This window comes from Mercenaria mercenaria, chromosome 2, assembly GCF_021730395.1.
Source record: "Mercenaria mercenaria strain notata chromosome 2, MADL_Memer_1, whole genome shotgun sequence".
NCBI lineage: Eukaryota > Metazoa > Mollusca > Bivalvia > Venerida > Veneridae > Mercenaria > Mercenaria mercenaria.
The window spans coordinates 10,131,954-10,155,504 of NC_069362.1; the positions used below are offsets into that span (position 1 = coordinate 10,131,954).

Below are 23,551 nucleotides of genomic sequence, written 5' to 3' on the forward strand. Positions count from 1 at the left end.
AAGTAATTTTAATTACTTCAGGAACAAAGGAAGGAAACCAACTTGGTTGGAATCTGATAGTACAGAGAATCAGTCAGAGAATGTTAGTGAAAGGTCAAGGTCAAACTCAGATCAGCAGACAGAATCTGAAAGAACAGAAAAACAGGTCAATTCTGAATCTGATGAAGAAGAAGATGGTGTTGATGGAAGTGAAAGTGATAAAAGTGATTTAAATAACACAAGTTTATCAATAACAAAACATGTTCCAAGTGATATAGTTGATGATAGTGTAGATGAGTTAGTAGCTCAAGCTGAACAAATTCTAAAAGATGCAGATATAGATACTTGTACAGAATCAGAAGTCAGTGACACAGATGGAATAGATAAAGAAACAGCTAGAAATGCTCATAAATATCTCTCAGCAGCTGAAGTTATTGATTACCATCATGATGAAGTTTTTATAGAGAATGAAGAGGAAGGTACAGAAAATGTTGATAAAAGTGAAACTGGATCAAAGTCTGAACAATGTACAGAACAAGATAGCGGACACTGTGATGTTAATACCAATGTGATACATAATGATGACAATGATAAATGTTGGTGCAATTCTTTAAGAAATTTAGACCTTACCGTGCCAGATGAAGTGACTGTTGATTGGTTGTTTAATTTATCTCTTGTGACAATACCGGAACCAATGAAATCTTCTGTACCAAACATTATATCTGATATGCAAGAAAAGATAGAAATAGAAGATCCTCAGGAAGAATTTAAACAATTAAAAAATGTGCCAATAACTGACGATTGTACAGCAGCTTGTTTGCCTGACAACAGACTGAAAAATAGGTTCAGAAATGTTCTGCCATGTAAGTTAACATACTGTTCAGTAATAAATTTTATAGAAAAAGTTGATAGTGATTGCTCAGTTGAAATATTGATATGCCAAGTTCATAAGATGAATCTACTAATTGGCATTGCCTGTAAAATATGACTAGCACTGGAAAGTTTATATTTGTATTTTTAGCAGCTGCCAAATGATGAAGACAGCAAGTGTTACCAAAATTTTTAGAGTGATTTTAAGAGTTTCAATAGAATTTCAATTGATAGTTAATTCTATACCTGATTATATCAAGAAAATGCGTAAGAACTTCCTGTCACTCAAGATATTGTCTTTCCTTTGCATAGTTGTATAATGATATAATTCATTGTTAACTTTTTATACCACACATAACTAATCAGAATCAACAAAATAGACTTAAGCATAGAACACTAAGTCAGTCTCTACAATACTGCCTTCACTTGTTTTTAGCCTGCACACTTAGCTCGATAGGGAGAGCGCAGATCTACGGATCTCGGGGTCGTTAGTTTGAGCCCTGGGCGAGGTGTATGTTTTCCGTGACGATTTGATAAAAGACATTGTGTCTGAAATCATTCGTCCCCCACCACTGGTTATGTGGGGAAGTTGCGGAGAACAGGTTTGTACTGGTACAGAATCCAGGAACACTGGTTAGGTTAACTGCCCATTGTTACATAACTGAAGTACTGTTGAAAAATGGCGTTAAACCCAAAACAAACAAACAAATCACCTGTTTTTACTGGTGATATAACTTAAATTTTGAATTATACTTACAGATGATGCTAACAGAGTTAAGATATCTGACAATGAAGACACTGACTACATAAATGCCAGCCATGTTAAGGTGGATGTAGATGGTGTAATCTGTGATTATATAGTGGCTCAGGGACCCCTGCCGGAAACCACTGATGACTTCTGGGAGATGGTCTGGCAAAGAGGGGTCACTGTCATTGTCATGTTGACCTTGGACATGGAGGCCATGAAGGTCAAATGTCACAGATATTGGCCAGACTCTGTAGATGTACCTATTGATGTCTGTAATGGGTAAGTTATCAGCATAAGAGAAGAAACACAAATAAGATAAATTTTAATTCTTTTGAATGTTAGGCTTCAGTTGAAGACTTTCAAAAAACTTGTAAATGTACAGGTAGGACATATTGTCACTAACACTTTAAAAAGTTTCAATTTCTGTTATTGACAACTTCTTTTTTTGATATTTTTGGCAGGAATTAAAAAAAAATTCACTGAAGAATCTTAATTGTTCATTTTAGTTAGCTAGTCATGAATTGTATTTTCTGTAATATTTCAATCATTTCGCTGATCCAATTGTTTGTTGTTCCTTATTTCATGAAATTTCTTTGCTTCTTGTTTCTAATTTGACTGATTTTTCTGATTGTTATACATTGCTTACTCTTAATTTATTGATCTGGCTGACCAGTAACTATTTGTTTGCTGTTTTCCATGGCACTGATATTAGTTTTCCTTATACCTTATGTGCCAAAAGCGAATACATCTGTCTGTTAGCAATTTCATTTCTGCTTAATTACCTAATCATGCTTTGACATATGATCCTAAAACTTGAACATTGCTTATTGGCAGTGGTTGCTCACTATTGATTTTTAGGTCAGTGGGTCAAAAATCAAGGTTTCAATGACTGTAATACAAAAACAATTTCCACTCAACATCTTAAGAACCCCTTAACCTATGATCCTTTGACTTGGCAGTCACATTGCCTATGGGCAGTGGATGACCAAGTACAGTTTCAAGGCCAGTGGGACAAAGGTCATGTGTGACTGTTTGTATATAAACCTTTTCCCCTCAGTGTCTTGTTAGCCCCTGATGCACAATCCTGTTACATGTATTTGTAAGGCACATTGTTCTTGGGTAGTGAATGACCCCTACTGATTTTTAAAGGTCCATTACTAAAGGAAAGTGAGTTGGCAATTTTTTTCATAGCCAGTGCATAGACTTCTGCAAGACACTAAATAATGAAGATTGGCAGGTCAAAATTTACAGAAGGTCTTTGAAACTCAAAGAAATGTATGTGTATTATGTTGAAATTTCAATGAATTGACAGAATGACCCCCCAGGTCTTTTTAACTTTCTTCATACTTCATAGAAAAATAATTGTACATATACTGTGATTTATTTCGAATTTCTACATACCAACTTTCATTTTCCAATAAAATGAAATAGTTTCTGTGCTTTTTAAAAGAAATTAAAATGTTCACTTTCCTTAGTATTGGACCTTTAAGTCAGTGGATCTAAGGTTAAGATTACAGTGACTGATAGCTAAAAAAAGAAATTCACTATGGATCCCTCTTGCTTATGTAGTTTCTTAGTCATAGGTCATGGTCACTGTTGTGTAAAGGAATCAGCCAGACATTATGTGATGGTGCTGGTTAGAAATATTGCTTTGGATGTATTACACTCCACAAAACAGTGATCTAGTTCTGATTTTCACTATTATTTCATTGCTCACATCTTGATTTTGCTTGCTCTTCCTGATTTCATTGATTTGCTTGCCAGTTTATTTACTGGAGCACACTTGATGAACAATAGACAACTGATGACAACTGATGTCATATGAAGTTATTGTCTAAGGAACCAAGCTGATGTGCTCATGCAACATTTGAAAATGCATGTTGTGCTACTTTTGTGTTGTTACTTTAAATCTTATATACATGTGTGCAATAATTTTTGTACAATTTATGTAAATGTCTTGCACTTTAAAACACAGATGAAGTCTGTCTATTGCTTGATCCCGCTTTTCCATATCAAGGCTTTCCCTTAATTTCTTTTTAGATATAAGACTACCATTCATGTTAGGCATTGACATTTACAAAAATATTCGAAAAAATTAAAATAATCCTACTACCACCCTCCGAGACCTTTAAAGTGATGTATAACTAAATATAACTCTTGTATCATAAAACCAAAATTTACCACAGACCTGTTACGGATATGGTGGATTGGACAGTCAGATTTTTTGAGTGTATCCACTAAGTCATGAGTTTTTATCATGCATTGTTTATAATTACAGGTTTTAGTGATATTGTTATTAGTTTTTATGGCTACTGAAAATCTAAATACCCAGTAACTGCATATTGTCAATTTGAATATTTTGTAATGTTCAGATTTTTATATATTTAAGTTATAAATAGATGTTAAAATTTTTTCAAAACCCTTTTCTCTTACGGATTAGCTCTTTCTGCCTTTGAATCAGTTTCTGTAAATTTTAATGGCCATAAACAGGACTGTATTTTAAACATTCTACATTTAGGTTTTCAGGCAAAAATTTTGCTTTGACTAACTTACGACAACTTATTGCTTTCAGACGATTACGCTTGAGTTTGTTGTATCAAAACAGTCTGGATGATTTTGACATCAGGAACATTCTAATAGAGAATATAGAAACAGGAGAAAGTAGGTGTCTGTACCATCTCAACTATACCACCTGGCCAGATCACGGAACACCAACATCAGCTGTACCTTTACTGCAGGTGGGTTTTGGAAGTTTGTTTAATTGAATTTCTAGTGTAGTCTTATCACACTTCTTAGTTTTTACCCGCAGTCAAAGGTTATAAAGTTAAGGTTAGGGACCAGTTTCACTTGGTTTTCACCTAGGGTCAGAGTTATAGACTAGTTTAACTCCAACATCAGATTGGTTGTTTGTTTTGAAAGCTCCAGATTCAGTTTCATTACTATGGAACATACTGCAATTATACTGTAGGTGAGAAAGATATTATGGAGAAGTGTTAGTCTGTGTTAGAATTTCTGATATTCCTTTAATGAAAAAGATGAATATATTGATGGCTTGATCATTTAATTCATTGCATTTTACCATATATTCCTTTATTAATGCTCCTGGAGGAAATACATTTTACAAGAGGGGGCGAGGAGCATTTAAGGTCCTCAGAAAGGGATATTTTATTTTTTTTAAAGTAAATTTGAACTTTGAATGCAACATATAGAAGGAAATTGAACAGCTATAGCGCTACCAAGCTGCTGGTATTAACCTATGACCTAACTTAAGTTGTTGTTTTTTCTTTTGGAAAAATTGAGAGGCATAGTGTTAATTAGTGAATATACAGTACTCTATCTTTTAAAGGTTGATTTCTTTTGGTGTTTCAGTGTATGAGATTAAGTCACCTGTACAGAACTACAGGACCAGTAGTTGTACACTGCAGTGCTGGTATCGGGAGGTCAGGAACTTTCATCACAATAGATGTTGCCTTGGCACATATTGAGAGAGGTCTGAAGGTTAGTGTAGATTACATGTATATATATATATTAATAACCAGTTGATAAAAGTAAGTAGTTGTTTGTAAAAACTAAAGGCCATAATTATGCCCCTGAAGGGAGGCATATTAGTTTTCAACTGTCTGTTCATTTGTTTTTTCGTCACAACGTTAACTTCTTGCATGAAGGCACTTTACTAGCGAACCACTGCACCCGGGACCTTCAAACTTCACATGCTGATAGTACTTATTGAGTACATACCCTACTGACTTCGGGGTTACCACATCAAAGGTCAAGGTCACAGGCCAATGTTAACTTTTTGCATGAAGGCACTTTACTCGCGAACCACTGCACCCAGGACCTTCAAACTTCACATGCTGATAGTACTTATTGAGTACACAACCCCTACTGACTTTGGGTTCACCACGTCAATGGTCAAGGTCACAGGGGCCAATGTTAACTTCTTGCATGAAGGCACTTTACTCGCGAACCACTGCACCCAGGACCTTCAAACTTCACATGCTAATAGTACTTATTGAGTACATGACCCCTATCGACTTTGGGGTCACCAGGTCAAAGGTCAAGGTCACCAGGTCAGAGGTCAAGGTGCTGCAGGGGCATTTTGTCACCATTAGTGACAGCTCTTGTTTTATGGCAAAGATTGCTCCAAATGAAAATTAAGTTTAAGACATACTATTAATTCTAAGAAATTACTTTGTCACAAGCCAGGAGTGGAATTGGAATCAATATAAAGGCTGTGCATTGAGATAACAGATATGACTGCTCTACTTATTCCTTTACTGTAACAATGCAAAAACATACACACAAAAAACTAGTATACATTCTGAACTGTATTGTAGTGCATATTGTATGTATTGAAAAGAAACAGCAAATAAAGTTACCTGGAAATGGCCTCAAAATTAAAAAAAAATAATGCATGTTAAAAAAGCAGCAAGCACATTTCTCAGAGTTTTACTTTGTTGCATTTAGTATTTAATTTGATTTTTAAGCAGTTCTTGTAAATTAAATCGAGGTTTGATGTAACTAGAAGTGACAATATTTCTGTATTACAGTTTGACCTGTTAGAGATAGTTCAGGAGTTACGGAGACAGAGGCAGGGAATGATCCAGACAAGGGTAAGTTTCAGGATTGTTTATTATTACATGTTGTTTGTTTAACCTTATGCCTGCTGGCAGCAAATGATTCTGCCTTTACGATCAGTGCAGACCAAGATCAGCCTGCACAGATGTGCAGGCTGATCTTGGTCCTCCCTATTCGCTGTTCAGTCAGTAAATTTTCAGTGAACACCTCTTTGAATTATAAATGGTACTGCTCAGATTGAAAGGTGTACCAGTCCATTTTTGAAATTTAGAATGTTAAATGCTAAATGATTTTTAAAAAAAAGCAGTCAAAAGTATATTGTTAGCAAAGAATTAGCAATTTCCAAGTTTTGATTCTTTGAGAACTTGACCACTTGGAGAAGAAATTATTTTAAGTTATATTTATGTAACATCCTTACTTCTTTCATTCAGAATTTACATCTGTTTTTCAAGAACCTGTGTTATTTTTGTTTCAGGATCAGTACTTATTTTGTTATACAGCTTGTGTAGAGGCCCTTCTAGAGACCCCAAGTTAATGAAAACCAACAGGTGACATAGAGGCCCTTCTAGGCAGCCAGAGTTAGTGAGCAGCAGTAAAGTAGAGACCCTTACAGGCAGTAGAAGATAGAAAACAGCAGCTAGGAATTGTATACAAATGCATTCTTGATGTTCCAATTAAGGTTTATTTTTGTCAGAGCCAAATAATATAAACAAAATTTGCTTTGCTAACCTTATCACAACAGAAATACATGTCTTTTATACATGCCTTATTTGATAAAACAGATCTTTTTTAGCATCCCTGTTCTTCGTTAGTGATGTATTTTGTTGATAAGTTTACACAAATATAGAATTTAGCTTCTTAATGTGGAATGATACCAGTTAAATGGGAACTAATAAATGAACAAGATTTTCCTTCACTTTGAGCAGCTCAACAGTTTATTTATACTCTTTGTAGTAGTTGCTGTTTTGTGAAACACATTTGAAATGTATTGTTTATAAAATTATTTCTATATAAATTAGTCACTGATGTAACAGGGCATGCTAGAAAATTGTATAATTTTTGGAGCATGTTCTTGCTGTTGTCCCCAGTTTTATTCTGGTATAGGAGGTTATACATACATTGCCATATATATTCAGTTACTGCCATCTAGGTAAATGAAAGTTAGATTATTTAAAAATTGTAAAAAGTAGTTGTAATTAAAATGTACAAAAGACGGTAGGAGATATTTTAGAGACAAAGAGGAGATATTTTTGAAACTGGATTGTTATGAATTTAAATTGTTAAAGTTTTGTTGATTATTTGTCAGGTAGTTTTAAGTTAGAAGTATAAAACATGTTATTACGGATGCAATATTTTACTGGAAGCTTCATGTATTAGTTTTGGGTGCTTTGATAAATTGTCTGGAAAGAAAAACTAGGAGTCTCCATAGGAGTCATCAAATTTTCCTTTTTTAAGCCGGTGCTTTTGTTTAGGCAATCCGGTTATATTTATGTATTGGTAGAGATGAAGCAACTTTGAATTGATATTATATGGTGCATATTACATTACACATGTAGATACACACACGTTTTTATATGTTGTACACTTCAGTGTTAGACACACAGTTGATTCCATTTCACATACATGTATACCATTAGTTTACCATTTACACATTATTTGCTTTTTAGACACATACTATTGGAACTTATAGACTCTAGTCCAGTATTTATGCTTCCTTCTTATTGAACTTATACTGCCACTTTATTTCAACCTTCTAATTAGGCATTTCAGATGCATGTCCTTTCTTTTGAAAACTCGATCATTGTTGAGATAAAATTGTTTTCTGTGAGAAGTAAAAATACCTCTTTATATAAGTAGAATGGTTCCTTCTACCTATGTAGGTAAACTTCTGCTATCACCAGTTGTAAGTCCATGGTTATCTTTGCAACACTGTATGAACTTGTAGTAGTATTGTATTTAATATCTAATTTATTGTAGTTTAGTTATTATTTATTACAGATTTTTAGAATGAAGTCCGTCCTTATTCACTTCTGTGACTCCACTCTCTGTCTCATGTCTGTTTTAAGTTTTATACACTCATGTTTTTTTTTTAAAAATCTCCTTTTATTAAATATGAAATTTGTCTGAAACAAGAAAAAGATCTCGAGCTGTTTTACAATATTATTTTATTCAGTTATTTAGTTGTTTATTAATTGAGTTCACCAGATTTTACTTTCATATACAGTAGCTGTATCTGGCAAGTTTCTTGAGATTTAAACAAAATATTGATTTGCCTTTAGATTTATTATGTTGACAAATTAATGACAGTAATTTGAAATTACTGTCTGAGATGAAAACATATTTGTTTACCAGTAACAGGGGCGTAGGGACGATTTTAGCATTGGGGCGACAGAGGGGGTTGGTTTTGGGCGGGGTCCGGGGTGACCCCGGGAAAATTTTGCTTATAGCTAGAGTAAATGGTGCAATCTGGCGACTTCTTGGACTGCTCAGCTGTTGTTTTTTTTAATATGAAAGGATTCCGTAAATTAGAAAACTTAACACATAACACATTACACATAAGCATCCTGACAGATCTCAAATGCACAGGAGACCTAACATAATCATATATTTTACAATAAATATTCACCTCATAATAGTGATTCCATGGAAATACGCTGAGCCATTGAGGGTTGAATAAACGGAGTTAAGGGTTCTTTTTACCGAATGATCGCTTTGGAAACGCGAAACTGCGAGGCCGATTGGGCTTTTCCATTTTATGTAGAAGCTGTAATACTTGCTTAATGTAATTAATGTTACTAGATCTGAAAAAATCTATGAGGATTTTTTTTTACATTTGATACGTTGAATTTAATCATTATGATTGGTTTCTTTGATATTTCAAAAAATATGTTTAAGTGTCAAAAATATTTAATTGAATAGACATCTAAAGATGCCGATTTGCGTTTGTGTTTTACTTTGTCGGCAGAATTTGAGACACAACCTTAGTTGCAAGTGTCTATAATCTTTTCGGTAGTAAGGAATTAAATACGATTAACTCTCATTAATTATTGTATCGCCTATAATCCGAGTCTGCGGTGCGTGAAAATACAGCGACACTGGTCGTTGCGGATTATCGATTGTGTACAATACCAAGTTTCAAGTTTCAAGTTTATTGGCAAAATCGACAAATAATTGCCTTTGGCCATTTACAATATAGCAAACAATATGGCAAAGACGTGGCATAAACAAATGACATATAAACAAATATTATACAAACAAATATAAGTCACATACACAATGCATAATCAGCCTGACTATGGCATAAGTTTCTACGAAACAGTTAAGTTATCGAGGGTATTTTTTCTAATAAACAATGCTTCTTTGATAAATTTTGCAACATTAATCACCAATTTTCTGTTTTCAGTTGACAAGAACCTATTAAATTTTTGCAGTGAAGGCCATGACATATGACCTAAATATTTAGTACGAATTTCTGTGTACCTACTACAACACATCAAGAAGTGGTATTCGCTTTCAACAACCTGTTGATTACAAAGTTTACATAATCGATTTTCTCTAGGAATATCACGATATCTACCAAATTCTATTTCTAATGGGTGAGAAGAAACTCTTAATGTTGTAAAATGTTTACGTAATACATCGTTAGTAATTATATCAATATATTTCTCATAACAAAATGAACGCTTGAAATTTCTATAATATTCTAGTTTAGACATATTATTCAAAGACTCATTCCATTGTTGGATAAACTGATCTCGGATTCTTCTTTGTAACATTGGCCAATAGTTAACATTACAATTGAAGTTATCATATATATCACTAAAACCAAGATGGTCAAGAATACTTTTCAACTTATTTGACCAACAGCTATTATGAACATTGTTATATTGATCTAAATACATAGTATACATAAGTGAGTCAGGGCGTTTCATGATCTTCAACCAAAACTTTAGTGATCTCTCTTTGGCAATAACTGCTAATGGGTATCTACCCAGTTCGCCATATACGGCATTATTTGGAGTTTGAGCCCTGACTCCTAACACATATTTACAAAATCTGATATCAAGTTTTTCAATTTCCTTGAAATTGTATACACCCCAGACTTCAGAGCCATATAATAATATTGGTACAACCATAGTATCAAATAGTTTTAACTTTGTTTTAACATCCGTTTTTACTCTGTCAAACAAATATAATAAATTGTGATATGCCCTTAAGGCTTGGTCAGATAACGCTTTCACAGCTTCTAACAATTTACCAGTGTGTGTGAATTTAACACCCAAATAAATAAAATAGTCCACTATTTCGATTTTCTCATTATTGATATAAAAATCCAGTTCATGTGTTTGTTTGCGTTTTTCAAATACACAAATTTTTGTCTTTTTTACGTTAATATTAAGACCCCACTTCCTAGAATATAGATAAATATTATCAATTTGTGCTTGTAAACTATTTGGGTTTGTAGTGAACATAACAATGTCATCTGCAAACAGAATTAAATACATAGATAGCAGATCTAGGTCATTGTTAGTCAGTGTATTAAAGTCAATAGATTCGTTGATATCATTTATAAATAAAATGAACAATAAGGGAGATAATGGTTCGCCCTGTTTCAATCCAAGCGTAACATCGAAAAAATCAGACAAGGGCATTGACGCTGATAATCTTACACAAGATTTAACAGTGTTATAAATAGATTTTATCATGGTAATCATTTTACAGCTGATACCAGTATTAATAAGTTTTACCCATAGGGCATCTCTGTTTACCGTATCGAAAGCCTTCTCGTAATCAATAAAAATACACCATAGTTTTGAATTTTTTGACAAGACCTTTTGAATAATAGTGTGCAACAGGAAAATTGCATCAGCTGTTGAACGATTATCACGAAACCCAAATTGTGAATCATTGAATAAATTACCATCTTCACACCATTTGTTAATTCTATTTCTCAAAAGCAGAGAAAAATATTTTACCTATAATATTTACTAAGGTGATACCTCTATAATTCGACGGATCACAAGGATCGCCCTTCTTAAAAATTGGCACAATAACACCTATTGACCATGCCTCCGGATAAACTCCTGTGTCAAAAATATAATTAAAAATGGTACAAAGATAAGGAGAAATAAATTGCTTAGCATCTATGAAAAAATCAGCTACATTATTTTCGTAGTCACTACTTTTATGGCGATTCAAGGAAGATATGGTTTTTTCCAATTCTAATACAGAAAATGGCTTATCTAATTGATCAATATTCACCTCACTATCACGTGATTGTGTATTGAAAAGACCGCTGTTCATTCGATCCTCAGGCACAGTGGATAAATTTGCAAAATGTTGCGTAAAATCATTTAAACTGACATCATTATTTGAAAAATTCCCTTTACGCTTAAATTTGTTTAAATATTTCCAGAATTTCCTGGGAGACTTTTGACTTAATTCTGACAGTTTTATTCTTTCATTACAAAAATACTTGCTTTTAGCTAATCTCTTAACTTTAACAAAAATGGACCTGCTCGTCAAAAAATTAAGCTTATTTTGCTCAGTTTTATTGTTCATAAATATTCGTTTTGCCTTTAAAAATCTGCTTTTGCTTTCCGGCATCTGTCGTCAAACCATTCTGTTTTCTTTCTTTTTGTACCCTTGCTATGGTGATTACAAGATCGACCGAAACATTTAAAAGAGATATCATGCACCATATCAGAGAATGTGTTAATACATTGATTTATATCAGTTTCACCAGATACCAGCTTATTTGTTATGTCATCAAACAAATGCTTGCTGCTGTCAAGTATATTTAAAAAGACTTCTGTGTTTGAAGAATCCCATACAATTTTTTCATATGAATTGACTCCTTCAGGCACCGAGGCCTGTACCTTACAATTTAAAGAAAAAGTAATAGGGCAATGATCGGAAAATTCCGACATATCAAGCACACCCATACCAAATACAGATGACAAATTGGTGTTTGATGTAATTAAATAGTCTACTGTGCTAGCGGTAGTTTTATTTCTATGCACTGAGTGATACGTATAATTTCCGTCCTCGAGGCGACCGTTAACAATAATAAGACTGTTTTCTTTACAAAGTGTCAACAATTTTGTTCCAAAATGATTCACGAACTTATCGTGATTTTTGCGCTTTACCGTGATAGGCAAACGATCTCTATCTTCGGGCAAATCAACAAATCTATTAAGGTTAATGTCCGTTATATAATCGGTGTGTTCACCAGTGCGAGAATTCAGGTCGCCCGCTAAATACACGCTTCCGAGGTCACTGTAACGTCTTATTTCAGTGCTTAAATGTTCAAAAAAGTCAAACTGGTATAATGTGGAATATTCATTACGGTACACCTGAGAGTCTTCTGGAGGGATATAGCACGCACAAAAATAAATATCTTCATTAGCAAAGCTAAACTGTTTTTTAATCTTGAACCAAATCACACCATTTTGGTTTACACTTATCAGCTCCAGCTGATTGCGTAAATAATGTTTATAATAGACAATAACACCGCCGCTGTCCCGTTTCGCTCGTCTATTAAATTTTGGTCGTGGACACGCGAAATAGTCATACCCTTCTATCTGAACATTAGAATTTTTTGAGTTCCAAGTTTCAACAAATAACAGTACATCAAAATCTGAAATAAAATTCAAAAAGTCGCAGTCATTTAATTTATTCACAATACCCCTTACATTCCATAACAGAAATGTTAACTGTTTCTCGTCCGCCCCCTATGCATCAGAAAAACCAGATTGTGACACGGTTTCAACAGTGTATCTGCGGTTATCAATGAAAAGCTTGTCATAGGATAAATAAGCCGGTTTTCCAGCCTCTTTGGCTTTTGCTAGGGCTGGAATCAGTTGTTTCCTCCTGGCCTGAATTTCCTTTGGAAACTGGTCGCTAACACGTACAAGTCACCAAGGTGATCAAGCAAGGTGTCAGCGATATGACAAGATTCTGTGTACATATCAGTCGCCTATGCACTTCATGATAAATTGACAATTGGCAAGGGAAGACCGCGCTGTATTTATTCTCAACTATATTTTCTAGCCTTTTCAAAAATTTACAAGTTCGGCATTTCGCCGCTCCTCGAAACATTGGGGCGGCGGGCGCCGCCCCTGCCGCCCCAGCTCCTACGCCCTTGAGTAATGTGTCCAGTTTTCAAATCTGGTAATTACACACCTGATTTATGTGATAAATATAACAGTTGTTTGCATAAAATATAACAAACATATTTATTCTTTATATATTAAACTACTAATGCAATATATTATTTTATTTTCTTATACACGTATAATTGTGTTTTTGTCTGTGCCAGTATTTAATTTCTGTTATATTTATTTTAATGCTGTTTCATTACTCTGCACTATTCCTCAGTTTTGTTCTAATGTTCATTAATGTAGTGGACTTCTAATGACAGGCGGTATTTTCCATTTGATTATGCATTCTTTGTGTGCGTGGGAGGTGGGGGTGGTCGGGGGGTTTGACCTCCGTGGCCGGGTAGGCAAGGCCTCTGAGTTGAGATCATTTATCCCTCACTGATATATGTGCGAAAGCTCACTATGTGAAGACAACATCAAGCTGGAATACGGAAGGTCGGTGGATTTACCAGGGTGTATGCGCATGCCTGAAACTAAGCTTGGAGGAGCACCTGCGGTCAGTATTCAGTTATGGTAGATGGATGCTGAAATAGCTTACGAGAAGATGTAATCGCACGGAAATTGCCAATTGTCATTAGAGACCCATCGTCTTAAATTTACAGTTAGTCCTACCGCAGAAGCAAAACTATTTTGGCTCCTGATCTTCCTAATAAGGTCACTAAAACCAGCTTTCTCAAGAATCAGATTTGTTTTAAGAAATGTAAGGAAAAGATTAGTTCTACTTTTTACCTCTATGTCAAGATGCATACACGAGAAAGTGTCAAACAACGAAATACTAGTAATCATCTTGCTGGAGCCCTGTATATGTTGCTATTTAGATTTTTCTAAAATATGCTACAGACAGTTAATTATTTGATCAACGAAATATAATCACGTACTCTTGTCATATGCAGAATGCTATACGTTTGTCCGTTTGTGAACTAAATCGTATAATCCAAGTTGTTAACATACATTTAGGCATAATACATTTTATTTCATTGTTTGGTTTTTATGTAAAATTTTAATCATTGTATCACAATAGAAAACATTCCTAGATGATAAAAATGTCTGTATGTAGTGGCAGTTACACAGTATTTGTATCAGATCTAACGAGTAATAAAACAAAGTATCAATTATATACGTGACTTGTTTGTCTTTTTTCAACAATTTACAGAAAAAGAGACTTTAAATACATATCCTGCTGGTAAGTATATCACTGTGCCTTTTGGTCACAAACTGACCTCCGGAATCACAGTGTGAACTTTAGGATCTAGACAGTAATTGCAGATATATAACTATTTCCTTTTACCTTCAATTACCTGATTTTTAGCTCGACTATTCGAAGAATAAGTAGAGCTATCCTACTCACCACGGCGTCGGCGTCACACCTTGGTTAAGTTTTTCGTACCAGTCCACATTTTGACAAAGTCTTTTGAGATAAAGCTTTGAAACTTTCAACACTTGTTTACCATCATCATGGCCAGTTATAGGCAAGAGCACATAACTCCATCAAGGATTTTGGCTGAATTATGGCCCCTTTTGACTTAGAAATCATGGTTAAGTTTTTCGTACCAATTCATATTTTGACAAAGTCTTTTAAGATAAAGCTTTGAAACTTTCAACACTTGTTAACCATCACCATGGCCAGTTATAGGAAAGAGTACATAACTCCATCAAGGATTTTGGCTGAATTATGGCCTGTTTTGACTTAGAAATCATGGTTAAGTTTTTCGTACCAGTTCATATTTTGACAAAGTCTTTTAAGATAAAGCTTTGAAACTTTCAACACTTGTTTACCATCACCATGGCCAGTTATAGGCAATAGTACATAACTCCATCAGGAATTTTGGCTGAATTATGGCCCCTTTCGACTTAGAAATCTTGGTTAATATTTCTTACCAGTTCATATTTTGACAAAGTCTTTTGAGATAAAGCTTTGAAACTTTCAACACCTGTTTACCATCACCATGTCCAGTTACAGGCAAGAGTACATAACTCCATCAAGGATTTTGGCTGAATTATGGCCCCTTTTGACTTAGAAATCTTGGTTAAGTTTTTCGTACCAGTTCATATTTTTTATAAAGTGTTTGACATATGGCTTTGAAACTTTTATCACTTGTTTAGTATAATAGTCTCTATCTTTAGGAAAGAGAAAATGACTCTGTCATCTATTTTGGCTGAATTATGGCCCTTTTTGGACTTTGAAATTGGTTCTGTTTTCATACAAGTCCATGTTTTGTCAAAACTATTTGACATATGGCTTTTAAACTTTGAACACTTGTTTATCATTATGATTTCGATCTGTAGGCAAGAGTACATAACTATTTTGACTGAATTATGGCCCTTTTTGGACTTTGAAATTGCCTCATATATTGCCATTTAGTGCAAGACTTATCGAAATCAAAGTAATACAGGAACATTGTTTGTCTAATCTATTTATGTCTTTTGTCTGAATATCCGTGGAAATACTTTGACCCCATTCTTCAATCAATTCTTCGAATAGTCGAGCGCGCTGTCATCAGACAGCTCTTGTTTTAAATAAAAACGAAGTTGGACCCTTGTGCATCTCCAATATAAGCATAACGTTTCGTCGCAGATACATAAGCCTAACATGATTTGAGCAACTGATGGAATTGCATTCCTGCATTATAATTTAAGACGATAGGAAAGAAATATTCAGAAAGCGTGGTTTCAAGACGGATGTCTAATCTTTGGTCGGACTAGGTTTTTCTACACGAAATACAAAAATTATAAAATTTTCTCAGAATTTGAAACTCGGTCCACAACGCTTTGTAAATAATTCTTAGACCTATGACTGTGTTAATCAAGTAGGCAGTGTCCTAGAAAACTGGACAGAGTATATAAATGTTCGTTTATGTTTAGAAATAAACCAACGTAGCAAAAATAAGTAGTTTCCGGTCGTGCAAGATGCTGATAATTTTGTAGACATCACTAATGGAGAATCTAACGTATAATTCGTTCCGACACACTAACCTTTCTTTTTGAAAATTATTATTAACTTCGGATGGATTATAACACTTTTTATTTCAGATCTTTAATATTTGTGCAACACAGTTAAATATTCAACTATGAAACGAAACAAATAACTTCATAATATATTGCAACACATTTGTGTTGTTAAGCCTGAAAGTGACCTACCCCTCATGAAATTTAGAGAAAATGTTCATTTTTGACAAGGTTTTTCTACACGAAATACGAAAATTATAAAAATTTATCAGAATTTGAAACTCGGTCCACAACGCTTTGTAAATAATTCTTAGACCTATGACTGTGTTAATCAAATAGGCAGTGTCCTAGAAAACTGGACAGTGTATATAAATATTCGTTTGTGTTTAGAAATAAACCAACGTAGCAAAAACAAGTAGTTTCCGGTCGTGCAAGATGCTGATAATTTTGTAGACATCGCTAATGGAGAATCTAACGTACAATTCGTTCCGACACACTAATCTTTCTTTTTGAAAATAAGTATTAACTTCGGATGGATTATAACACTTTTTATTTCAGATCTTTAATATTTGTGCAACACAGTTAAATATTCAACAATGAAACGAAACAAATAACTTCATAATATAATGCAACACATTTGTGTTGTTAAGCCTGAAAGTGACCTACCCCTCATGAAATTTAGAGAAAATGTCCATTTTTGACAACGTTGACTGAATAAAAGCGAACTTCACCAAATTTCATACATCCATCTGATCTTGCACATTATTAAAATCCGCGGTATAATCATATGTAGTCGTTGGTATATGCTCACGGTGAAATAATATAGCCATTTGCATAACCTGAACGAATTTTTTACACCAACGTATTCTCATATTTTATGCATTTTGATCAAACAGGCATCTGACTGGTACTAAGTAACTTCTTAAACAGCAGATACACTACAATATTTTCTCGGCTTATCAGGATAAGTTAAGTATCACAGCTGCTGTTGTGCTGTAAAACGTTTGATCCTGATACTGTAGGATCATCGTTGGCATTAACATATTTATTAATTAGCTCATAAAAAAGTGGAGGATGATAAATCTAGGCCTTGGAGTTCTTTCGGGAAACAATATTTCCGGAATTATTATTTAGGATCGTTTCTTGCATCCTTTCAAGTCTTCCATACATGCGAGAATTCCTTGCCGAATTTACTCGTTTTCCGTTTCTGTCCGGTGTCCCTGCTGTAACACTTTCGCTCCTGGCCGAATTTAGTCTTTTCCCGCTTCGGTCCGGAACGCTTGCTGTAACACTTTCGCGAGATGCTGATTTACCTCGCGAGCTTAATAAATTTCCTCTCGTTGGATTGGTTTTACTTCTTCCGGATGATGAAGTTACAGATTCTTGATCAGACACATCGCTTTTACGTTCCTTAGATAGAGAATTTCGCACGGTGTTTGTTGATTTGTCGCGCGCAGAATTCTTGATTTCTGTCAAAGTTGGCATTTTTGGCGTATCTAAATTCAACACCTTTTCATTTTCAAGTTCTTTCTTTTCACCAGATGTGACCACACTTCCCTTTACTTCATCATTTGTCTCAGCATTGTTGTCAGCTTTCGGTTTTTTATCAACAACGCTTAGACTAACTTTAGCTCCTTCTGCCACCTGCTCTACTGACGTTGTTGTTAATTGAAATACGCTGATGAACTTTGACTTATTACTTGTCATTATGATCCGTAGGTTGTTCGGGTCGAAGCACACAGAGTGTGGCCTCTTTACACCATCTTTATGTGTCAGAATTACGGCTATTGTATCTAGTCCGCATACCTGAATTATGTTGCTGCTTCTTCCATTACATATCAGAGCATTGTCTTTTCTGTCCACACATATTCCACATGGCCAGGACACGTCTTTGCTAGAAAGTACTGATACGACGTCATTGTTCTTAGTCAAGGTCACGATTCCTCGCTGACCATCAGTAACATAGAGCAAATTGCCATCTGAAACCACTTGAACTGCTATTGGACAAGAGAATATTCTTTGTCCGGCATTATTTCTTTCAATAGTTTTCACATGTTCACCTAAGACGGTATATACAAGTATTTTCCCGTTACCTTCACTTTTGAAACCACCACAGACGACATAAATTTGACCATCATGATAAGTTATACCTCGACAGTGTTCGTCTGTGTAAATTATTCTTGAAAGGCACATTTTCGGGACTATTTTGATAAACTGAACATTTTTCTGCATTGTCATGGTGACTGCCGCCTCTTGCGGGTTTAGGGAGCAAATGTCGTCTGGATGTCCCAGAAGAACAAGCTGATCAATTACCTTATACGACGTGTCTAAAAGTTTCACCTTTTTGTTATCCCAGTCAGTCAACATTAATCTTCCGTCTTCAAGAATCGTGGAACCGAACATATCACAATCTTTATATTCGTCTGCAGCACTAACATCATGCCTCTCTAAATAACTTCCTGTGTACACTTTCTGTTGATGAGAAAATGTGCCAAGAAATTGTAAACTCTTTAACCAGTCGATTATTCTTCCGTCTGGTACGTACCTGATTGGTTCTACAGCAATGGTATGTCTTACAAAGTTCATGATTCGCTCCGCCTTTCGAAATGTTTCATTCGCTCGTTTCGTCCCAACAAATATTGTTGACTCCCCGTCCGTGTCTCCTTTTGAGGCAGTTAGCATTCCAGCAATGACGTCTAGGCTAGCTATAATCTCGCCATACATCTTGGTATCATCTTGCATCTGTCCACCATCAAGATTGCAAGCCCTTTCCAACTCTAAAATCGTTGCCTTTTCCATGATGTCCAGTATTTTGTCAATTCTTTTTCTGCTTTGTATTATTTTGTTCATAAGAGTAGCCTTCTGCTTTTCAGTTCGAGCCATATCTTTCTCTGCCCTCTTTTTCCAGGCTATCAACTCCTTCTTGACTCTACGTATATGGTCCTTCGTTTCTTTGCACTCGTCCCTCTTTGCTACACCTTTTGCAGCATGTTGTATTAGCATAACATTGTTGCATGTCCTGCAAAAAAGCATATAGTGTTATTCTCAGTATAAAACCTGTTTTGAAGTGTGTAATCTTGTAAGCAGAATAAAAAGCCAATGTAACACCAACTATGCCTGTCTTCTGGTACGTAAAATATAACTGATATAATTGTTAATCATGTTATTTATGCTATAAGCATAAATGCTCAATTCTAACTAATTTCAAGTATATAAATTACATGCATAAATGATAATACCTGTGATTAACTGCTATACAAGCGCCGCACCATACTTCATTATGATCTGCACAAAACATATCCACTTTCTTTCCTGGATGCTCGGAACATTCCATTGGGTGATGTTTCGGAGCTGTTCCATTGTCTTTGTTTGATCGTCTGTCAGATTTGCCCAGAATCTTGTGGTCTTTCATTGAAGAGAATTTCAGATGCTGTTTAACACAATCTGCACATAAATTCTCTCCACAATCTTCGCAGTAGTTGGTAGCTTCCACATTGGTATTGTCTCGCATGCACGGGTTGCACGGGTATTCAAATACTTTGCTTGTGGAGGTCTTTGATGCCCTTGTTCCAGCTGTTCTGTTGGTTCGTCCTGAACGAGCTGTTGCCGCTGTAGTGTTTGATCTTCCACTAGCAGCGGACCGAACTCTATTCATCTTGATTTCTTTTACTTGACTTGTACCATGAAAACCATATGTTCACTTAAACACTGTCTAACTTGTCACACTGTCATTAGCCATTTCAAAAACACTAAAATATAGCTACTAATAACCTTTAATTCAAACTTTTGACCCCATTACTATTTTTTTCATTTGAGATGTGTAACGCGATAGCATTGCAAAAAACGCTAGTAATTATATTGGACAACATTAATTGTTTCAATTTAAAATGATTTCAACACATCCATTCAAACGTGAAGTATATTATAATAAATAGCTGGCCTATGTACACTTTAAACAATAAGAATGAAAAATTATACCCCGTTAAACGGCATTTCTTTTTAAATCTATTTTCGCTTGTGTTAACTTTTGAAATGTCTGACTGAATTTAATTGTTTTTATCTATTGACAAGGGCTGTATTTCAGTATACTATTTTAGTCCATTTATAAGGACAATTGAAAAGTTAAAAATGAATGGGTAATATTTAATCTTAAATACACACGTACGATTATCAAAGAATAAAGTTAAATGAAATGGCACGCCACCATGATATATATCTTGAGACGTACCTCTTTAAAACAAGTGTAGTAAAACAACACAAAAAAAAAACCAAACATAATACATGCACATTGAGTATAAACTTATTAATAATAAATAAAGAAGTCAAAGTTTGATAATTCTGTCGTTCTTAGTTTTAGCAGTTTCCAGAAAATATTGATGGTGAGTCTGAATTAACTGCTGTATAAATTGTTGCATTTCTATATAAAATAGAAAAAGTAGAAACTTCACAGGTCGCTCATCACGACAAAAACGAAAATGTTGCGGGCTCGGTTTGATTGAACCTGTTCATGGACAAGTCATGCCAAAATCGTCACCAAGAAAGATGATACAGAGTTCTAGTTTTGAATTGTGATAACACTCTTCTATGTTCAACATTTTACAAGGGTGTGAACACTTTTATGAAGTCGGATTTATTTGTGGTGACAATGAGTCTAAATCCGACTGGAAAGAAGCATATCGACATTGGATCCTTGAGCCCATCTTCAGCCCTCAGTGTAACGCCTATTTTAGAATTATCGCGCACCTGCATAATGTTATTGGAACTGCTTCCGCATACGAATAACTGATCGTTATTATCCACGCATATTCCCCAAGGCCATTTCATCTCCGGGTCTGAAAATGCTGGCGTTACTTCTCCCGATTTTTTCAACGTTATGAGACCTTTCTCTCCATCCGTTACGTAAATTTTGCTACCGTCGTTCGAAACAGCAATTCGCATTGGGATAGAAAAGATTCCATCATTTAAATGGTCATGTTCTATAGCGCGGATGAGTTTTCCCTGAGGTGTGTAAACACGTAAATGCCCTTTGACCTCGTGCTCCAGTCCTCCGCAGATGATGAACAATTCCCCTGCCCAATATTCCATACCGCGTCCTTCTACTCCAATGTCGAATTTCTTGCCAAGTGTGAGTTTTGGGTCTACTTTAACCAGCTGAAGTGATTTCTCATCGGGAAGGCTGACTATTGCCTCGTTTGTTGAGATATGACAAACGTCGTTCGGTGCAGACGGTAGGCGAATATTGTCAACGACGGTGAAAAACTTGTCGAGGAGTTTTAGTTTTTGGTTACTCCAGTCTGTCATGAGAATTCTTTCGTCGGCGACAACAGAAGCACCATTGATGACACATATTTCCTTGTCATCTTCAACACCTACATGGATTTCATTGAGGCGATACTTGAAGATAAAATGACCGAGAAGTCCGTTTCTCATGTTGTACAGCCATTCTTCAATGCTAGGTTCGACAACAAATGTAAGCCTCTGGCCCAGTGTACCCCTTTTTATGGCGGCATAGTATTGCTTTCCTTCCATGAGTTTACGTTTGGCTCGGTGTGTGTAAACAAAAATGTCCGGCTCCAAATTGGTTGGACTTAACGGCTTTTCAAGTTCCCGTTCTAACTGGCGCATAGATTTCAGGATGGCTTCACATCTAAGGATGTCTTCATTTATTTGTACAGCATTTCTCGTGTATATTTCTCGCATCTGAATCTTAGTTTTCCTCTCCATTTCATCAAGTAGCTCATTGACTCTCACACGTATATCCTTCATGGTTGCTAAAACACGATCATTTTGCTCCGCTAGATTTAGAAGACCCTTTTCAACGGTGGCTTTGAGTTGCTCAAATTCTTTCTTCATTTTTTGGACATTTGTCTTATTATCTTTGTATTGTTTACCTTTCAAGATATTCTTCGAAGCCTCAGAGATGAAGACGACATCTGAGCAAGTCCTAAATCAACGGAAAAGTAACATTTCATAATCTTAAATATCATATATACAGTCCTAAATCAACGGAAAAGTAACATTTTGTAATCTTAAATATCATATATATAGTCCTAAATCAACGGAAAAGTAACATTTTGTAATCTTAAATATCATATATACAGTCCTTAATCAACGGGAAAGTAACATTTTGTAATCTTAAATATCATACATACAGTCCTAAATCAACGGAAAAGTAACATTTTGTAACCTTAAATATCATACATACAGTCCTACATCAACGGAAAAAGTGACATTTTGTAATCTTAAATATCATATATACAGTCCTAAATCAACGGAAAAATAATATTCTGCAACCTTATATACTCTCGGGTAAGTCGTCTGTAAAATTGGTTATTTCATAGCAAAATGTTACCAATTCATTAACGTCATAAAAAATCAACACATTTTAGGAGCACTTACTTCTACCTTAAACTTTATGCTGTTAGAAACATTAAACATGCCTTACCATAGCTTTGCATCATCTCAGCCTGTTTTAGTTATTTCTATTAATATATTTTGGCCTGAGATTGAATGCAAATGATCTTCGAACGCACATGATGTATGATGAAATACTTCTGCATATACAATCAATCGAGGACATTTAATAACATGATTACATGCGAGCTGTCATCAATTCTTTCCAAATTTTCAATGTTTAATATTTATCAAACAAATAAACTTACTTATGGTATACGGCCATGCAACCGCCGCATGAGACCTCGTCATGTTCCGGGCAGTACATGTCCACCATTTTTCCGGGATGATTGTGACATTCCAGTAAATTCTCTTCTTCCTCAACGTCCATGTTGATGTGCCGACGAGCCGATTTTCCCAGAATCTTATGACCTCGCATCGTCGGAAACTTCTTGTGTTGGCTCACACATGTTGGACACAAGTTAGCCTCACAGTCCACACAGAAGTTGCTCGCTTCTGTCTGTATGCTCTCTCGTTCACAAGTTGTACACCGAAACTCGCCCTCAGACGCGGTGTTTATCATTGGCACTTTCTTCCCGGCCGGCGGCTGAGAATTTGCGGCAGCTGGCGGCTGAGAATTCGCGGCAGCCGGCGGCTGAATATTTGCAGCAGCTTGTTTCTTTCCCATTTTTACATGCAGTATTGCCTTTACTTCATATTTACGTTCAATATCTCAGTTGGCACCATTTAGAACCCACTATGGCTTTTAATTTTTAAAAGGCACGGTCTATAAATATTTTGATAGTATCTATTGTCTTCAAATGTATTTAACTTAAGGTGAAATGGACCTGCACATTTCTTTAAAAGAGTACAA

At 35.2% G+C, this 23,551-nt stretch overlaps 3 protein-coding genes across 5 annotated transcripts in view; 1 reads left to right on the forward strand and 2 right to left on the reverse strand.

The window, feature by feature from the left end:
* LOC123561957 (tyrosine-protein phosphatase non-receptor type 13-like) overlaps nucleotides 1-8,263 on the forward strand; it is a 95,381-nt gene extending 87,118 nt beyond the window's left edge. For all 3 annotated transcript variants that reach the window (XM_053529442.1, XM_053529433.1, XM_053529440.1), the window contains 6 exons: nucleotides 22-842; nucleotides 1,609-1,876; nucleotides 4,170-4,335; nucleotides 4,967-5,095; nucleotides 6,148-6,210; nucleotides 6,651-8,263. In XM_053529442.1, the coding sequence (XP_053385417.1) occupies nucleotides 22-842; nucleotides 1,609-1,876; nucleotides 4,170-4,335; nucleotides 4,967-5,095; nucleotides 6,148-6,210; nucleotides 6,651-6,710 (1,507 nt within the window). In that variant the 3' untranslated portion in view covers nucleotides 6,711-8,263. The remainder of the gene's footprint in view (nucleotides 1-21; nucleotides 843-1,608; nucleotides 1,877-4,169; nucleotides 4,336-4,966; nucleotides 5,096-6,147; nucleotides 6,211-6,650) is intronic.
* An 8,300-nt stretch (nucleotides 8,264-16,563) lies between these two features.
* Nucleotides 16,564-20,047, reverse strand: LOC123563147 (uncharacterized). The gene is made up of 2 exons (XM_045355771.2): nucleotides 19,524-20,047; nucleotides 16,564-19,303 (listed from the first exon to the last, which is right to left on the reverse strand). Exons 1-2 carry the CDS (start codon nucleotides 19,937-19,939, stop codon nucleotides 17,368-17,370), a joined length of 2,352 nt encoding a protein of 783 aa, XP_045211706.2. The 5' UTR covers nucleotides 19,940-20,047; the 3' UTR covers nucleotides 16,564-17,367.
* A 138-nt stretch (nucleotides 20,048-20,185) lies between these two features.
* LOC123563149 (uncharacterized) lies at nucleotides 20,186-23,498 on the reverse strand. Its single transcript, XM_045355773.2, has 2 exons — nucleotides 22,947-23,498; nucleotides 20,186-22,228 (listed from the first exon to the last, which is right to left on the reverse strand). Exons 1-2 carry the CDS (start codon nucleotides 23,363-23,365, stop codon nucleotides 20,881-20,883), a joined length of 1,767 nt encoding a protein of 588 aa, XP_045211708.1. The 5' UTR covers nucleotides 23,366-23,498; the 3' UTR covers nucleotides 20,186-20,880.
* Between the last annotated feature and the right edge of the window lie 53 nt (nucleotides 23,499-23,551).

What these genes read in the sequence shown, in the direction of transcription:
- LOC123563149 (XM_045355773.2), bottom strand. Translation starts at nt 23,365, where the DNA reads ATGGGAAAGAAACAAGCTGCTGCAAATATTCAGCCGCCGGCTGCCGCG. An exon ending in TGCATGGCCGTATACCATAA is followed by an intron (nt 22,229 to 22,946) that starts GTAAGTTTATTT and finishes CCGTTGATTTAG; the next exon opens with GACTTGCTCAGATGTCGTCT.
- LOC123563147 (XM_045355771.2), bottom strand. Translation starts at nt 19,939, where the DNA reads ATGAATAGAGTTCGGTCCGCTGCTAGTGGAAGATCAAACACTACAGCG. An exon ending in TGTATAGCAGTTAATCACAG is followed by an intron (nt 19,304 to 19,523) that starts GTATTATCATTT and finishes GCTTTTTTGCAG; the next exon opens with GACATGCAACAATGTTATGC.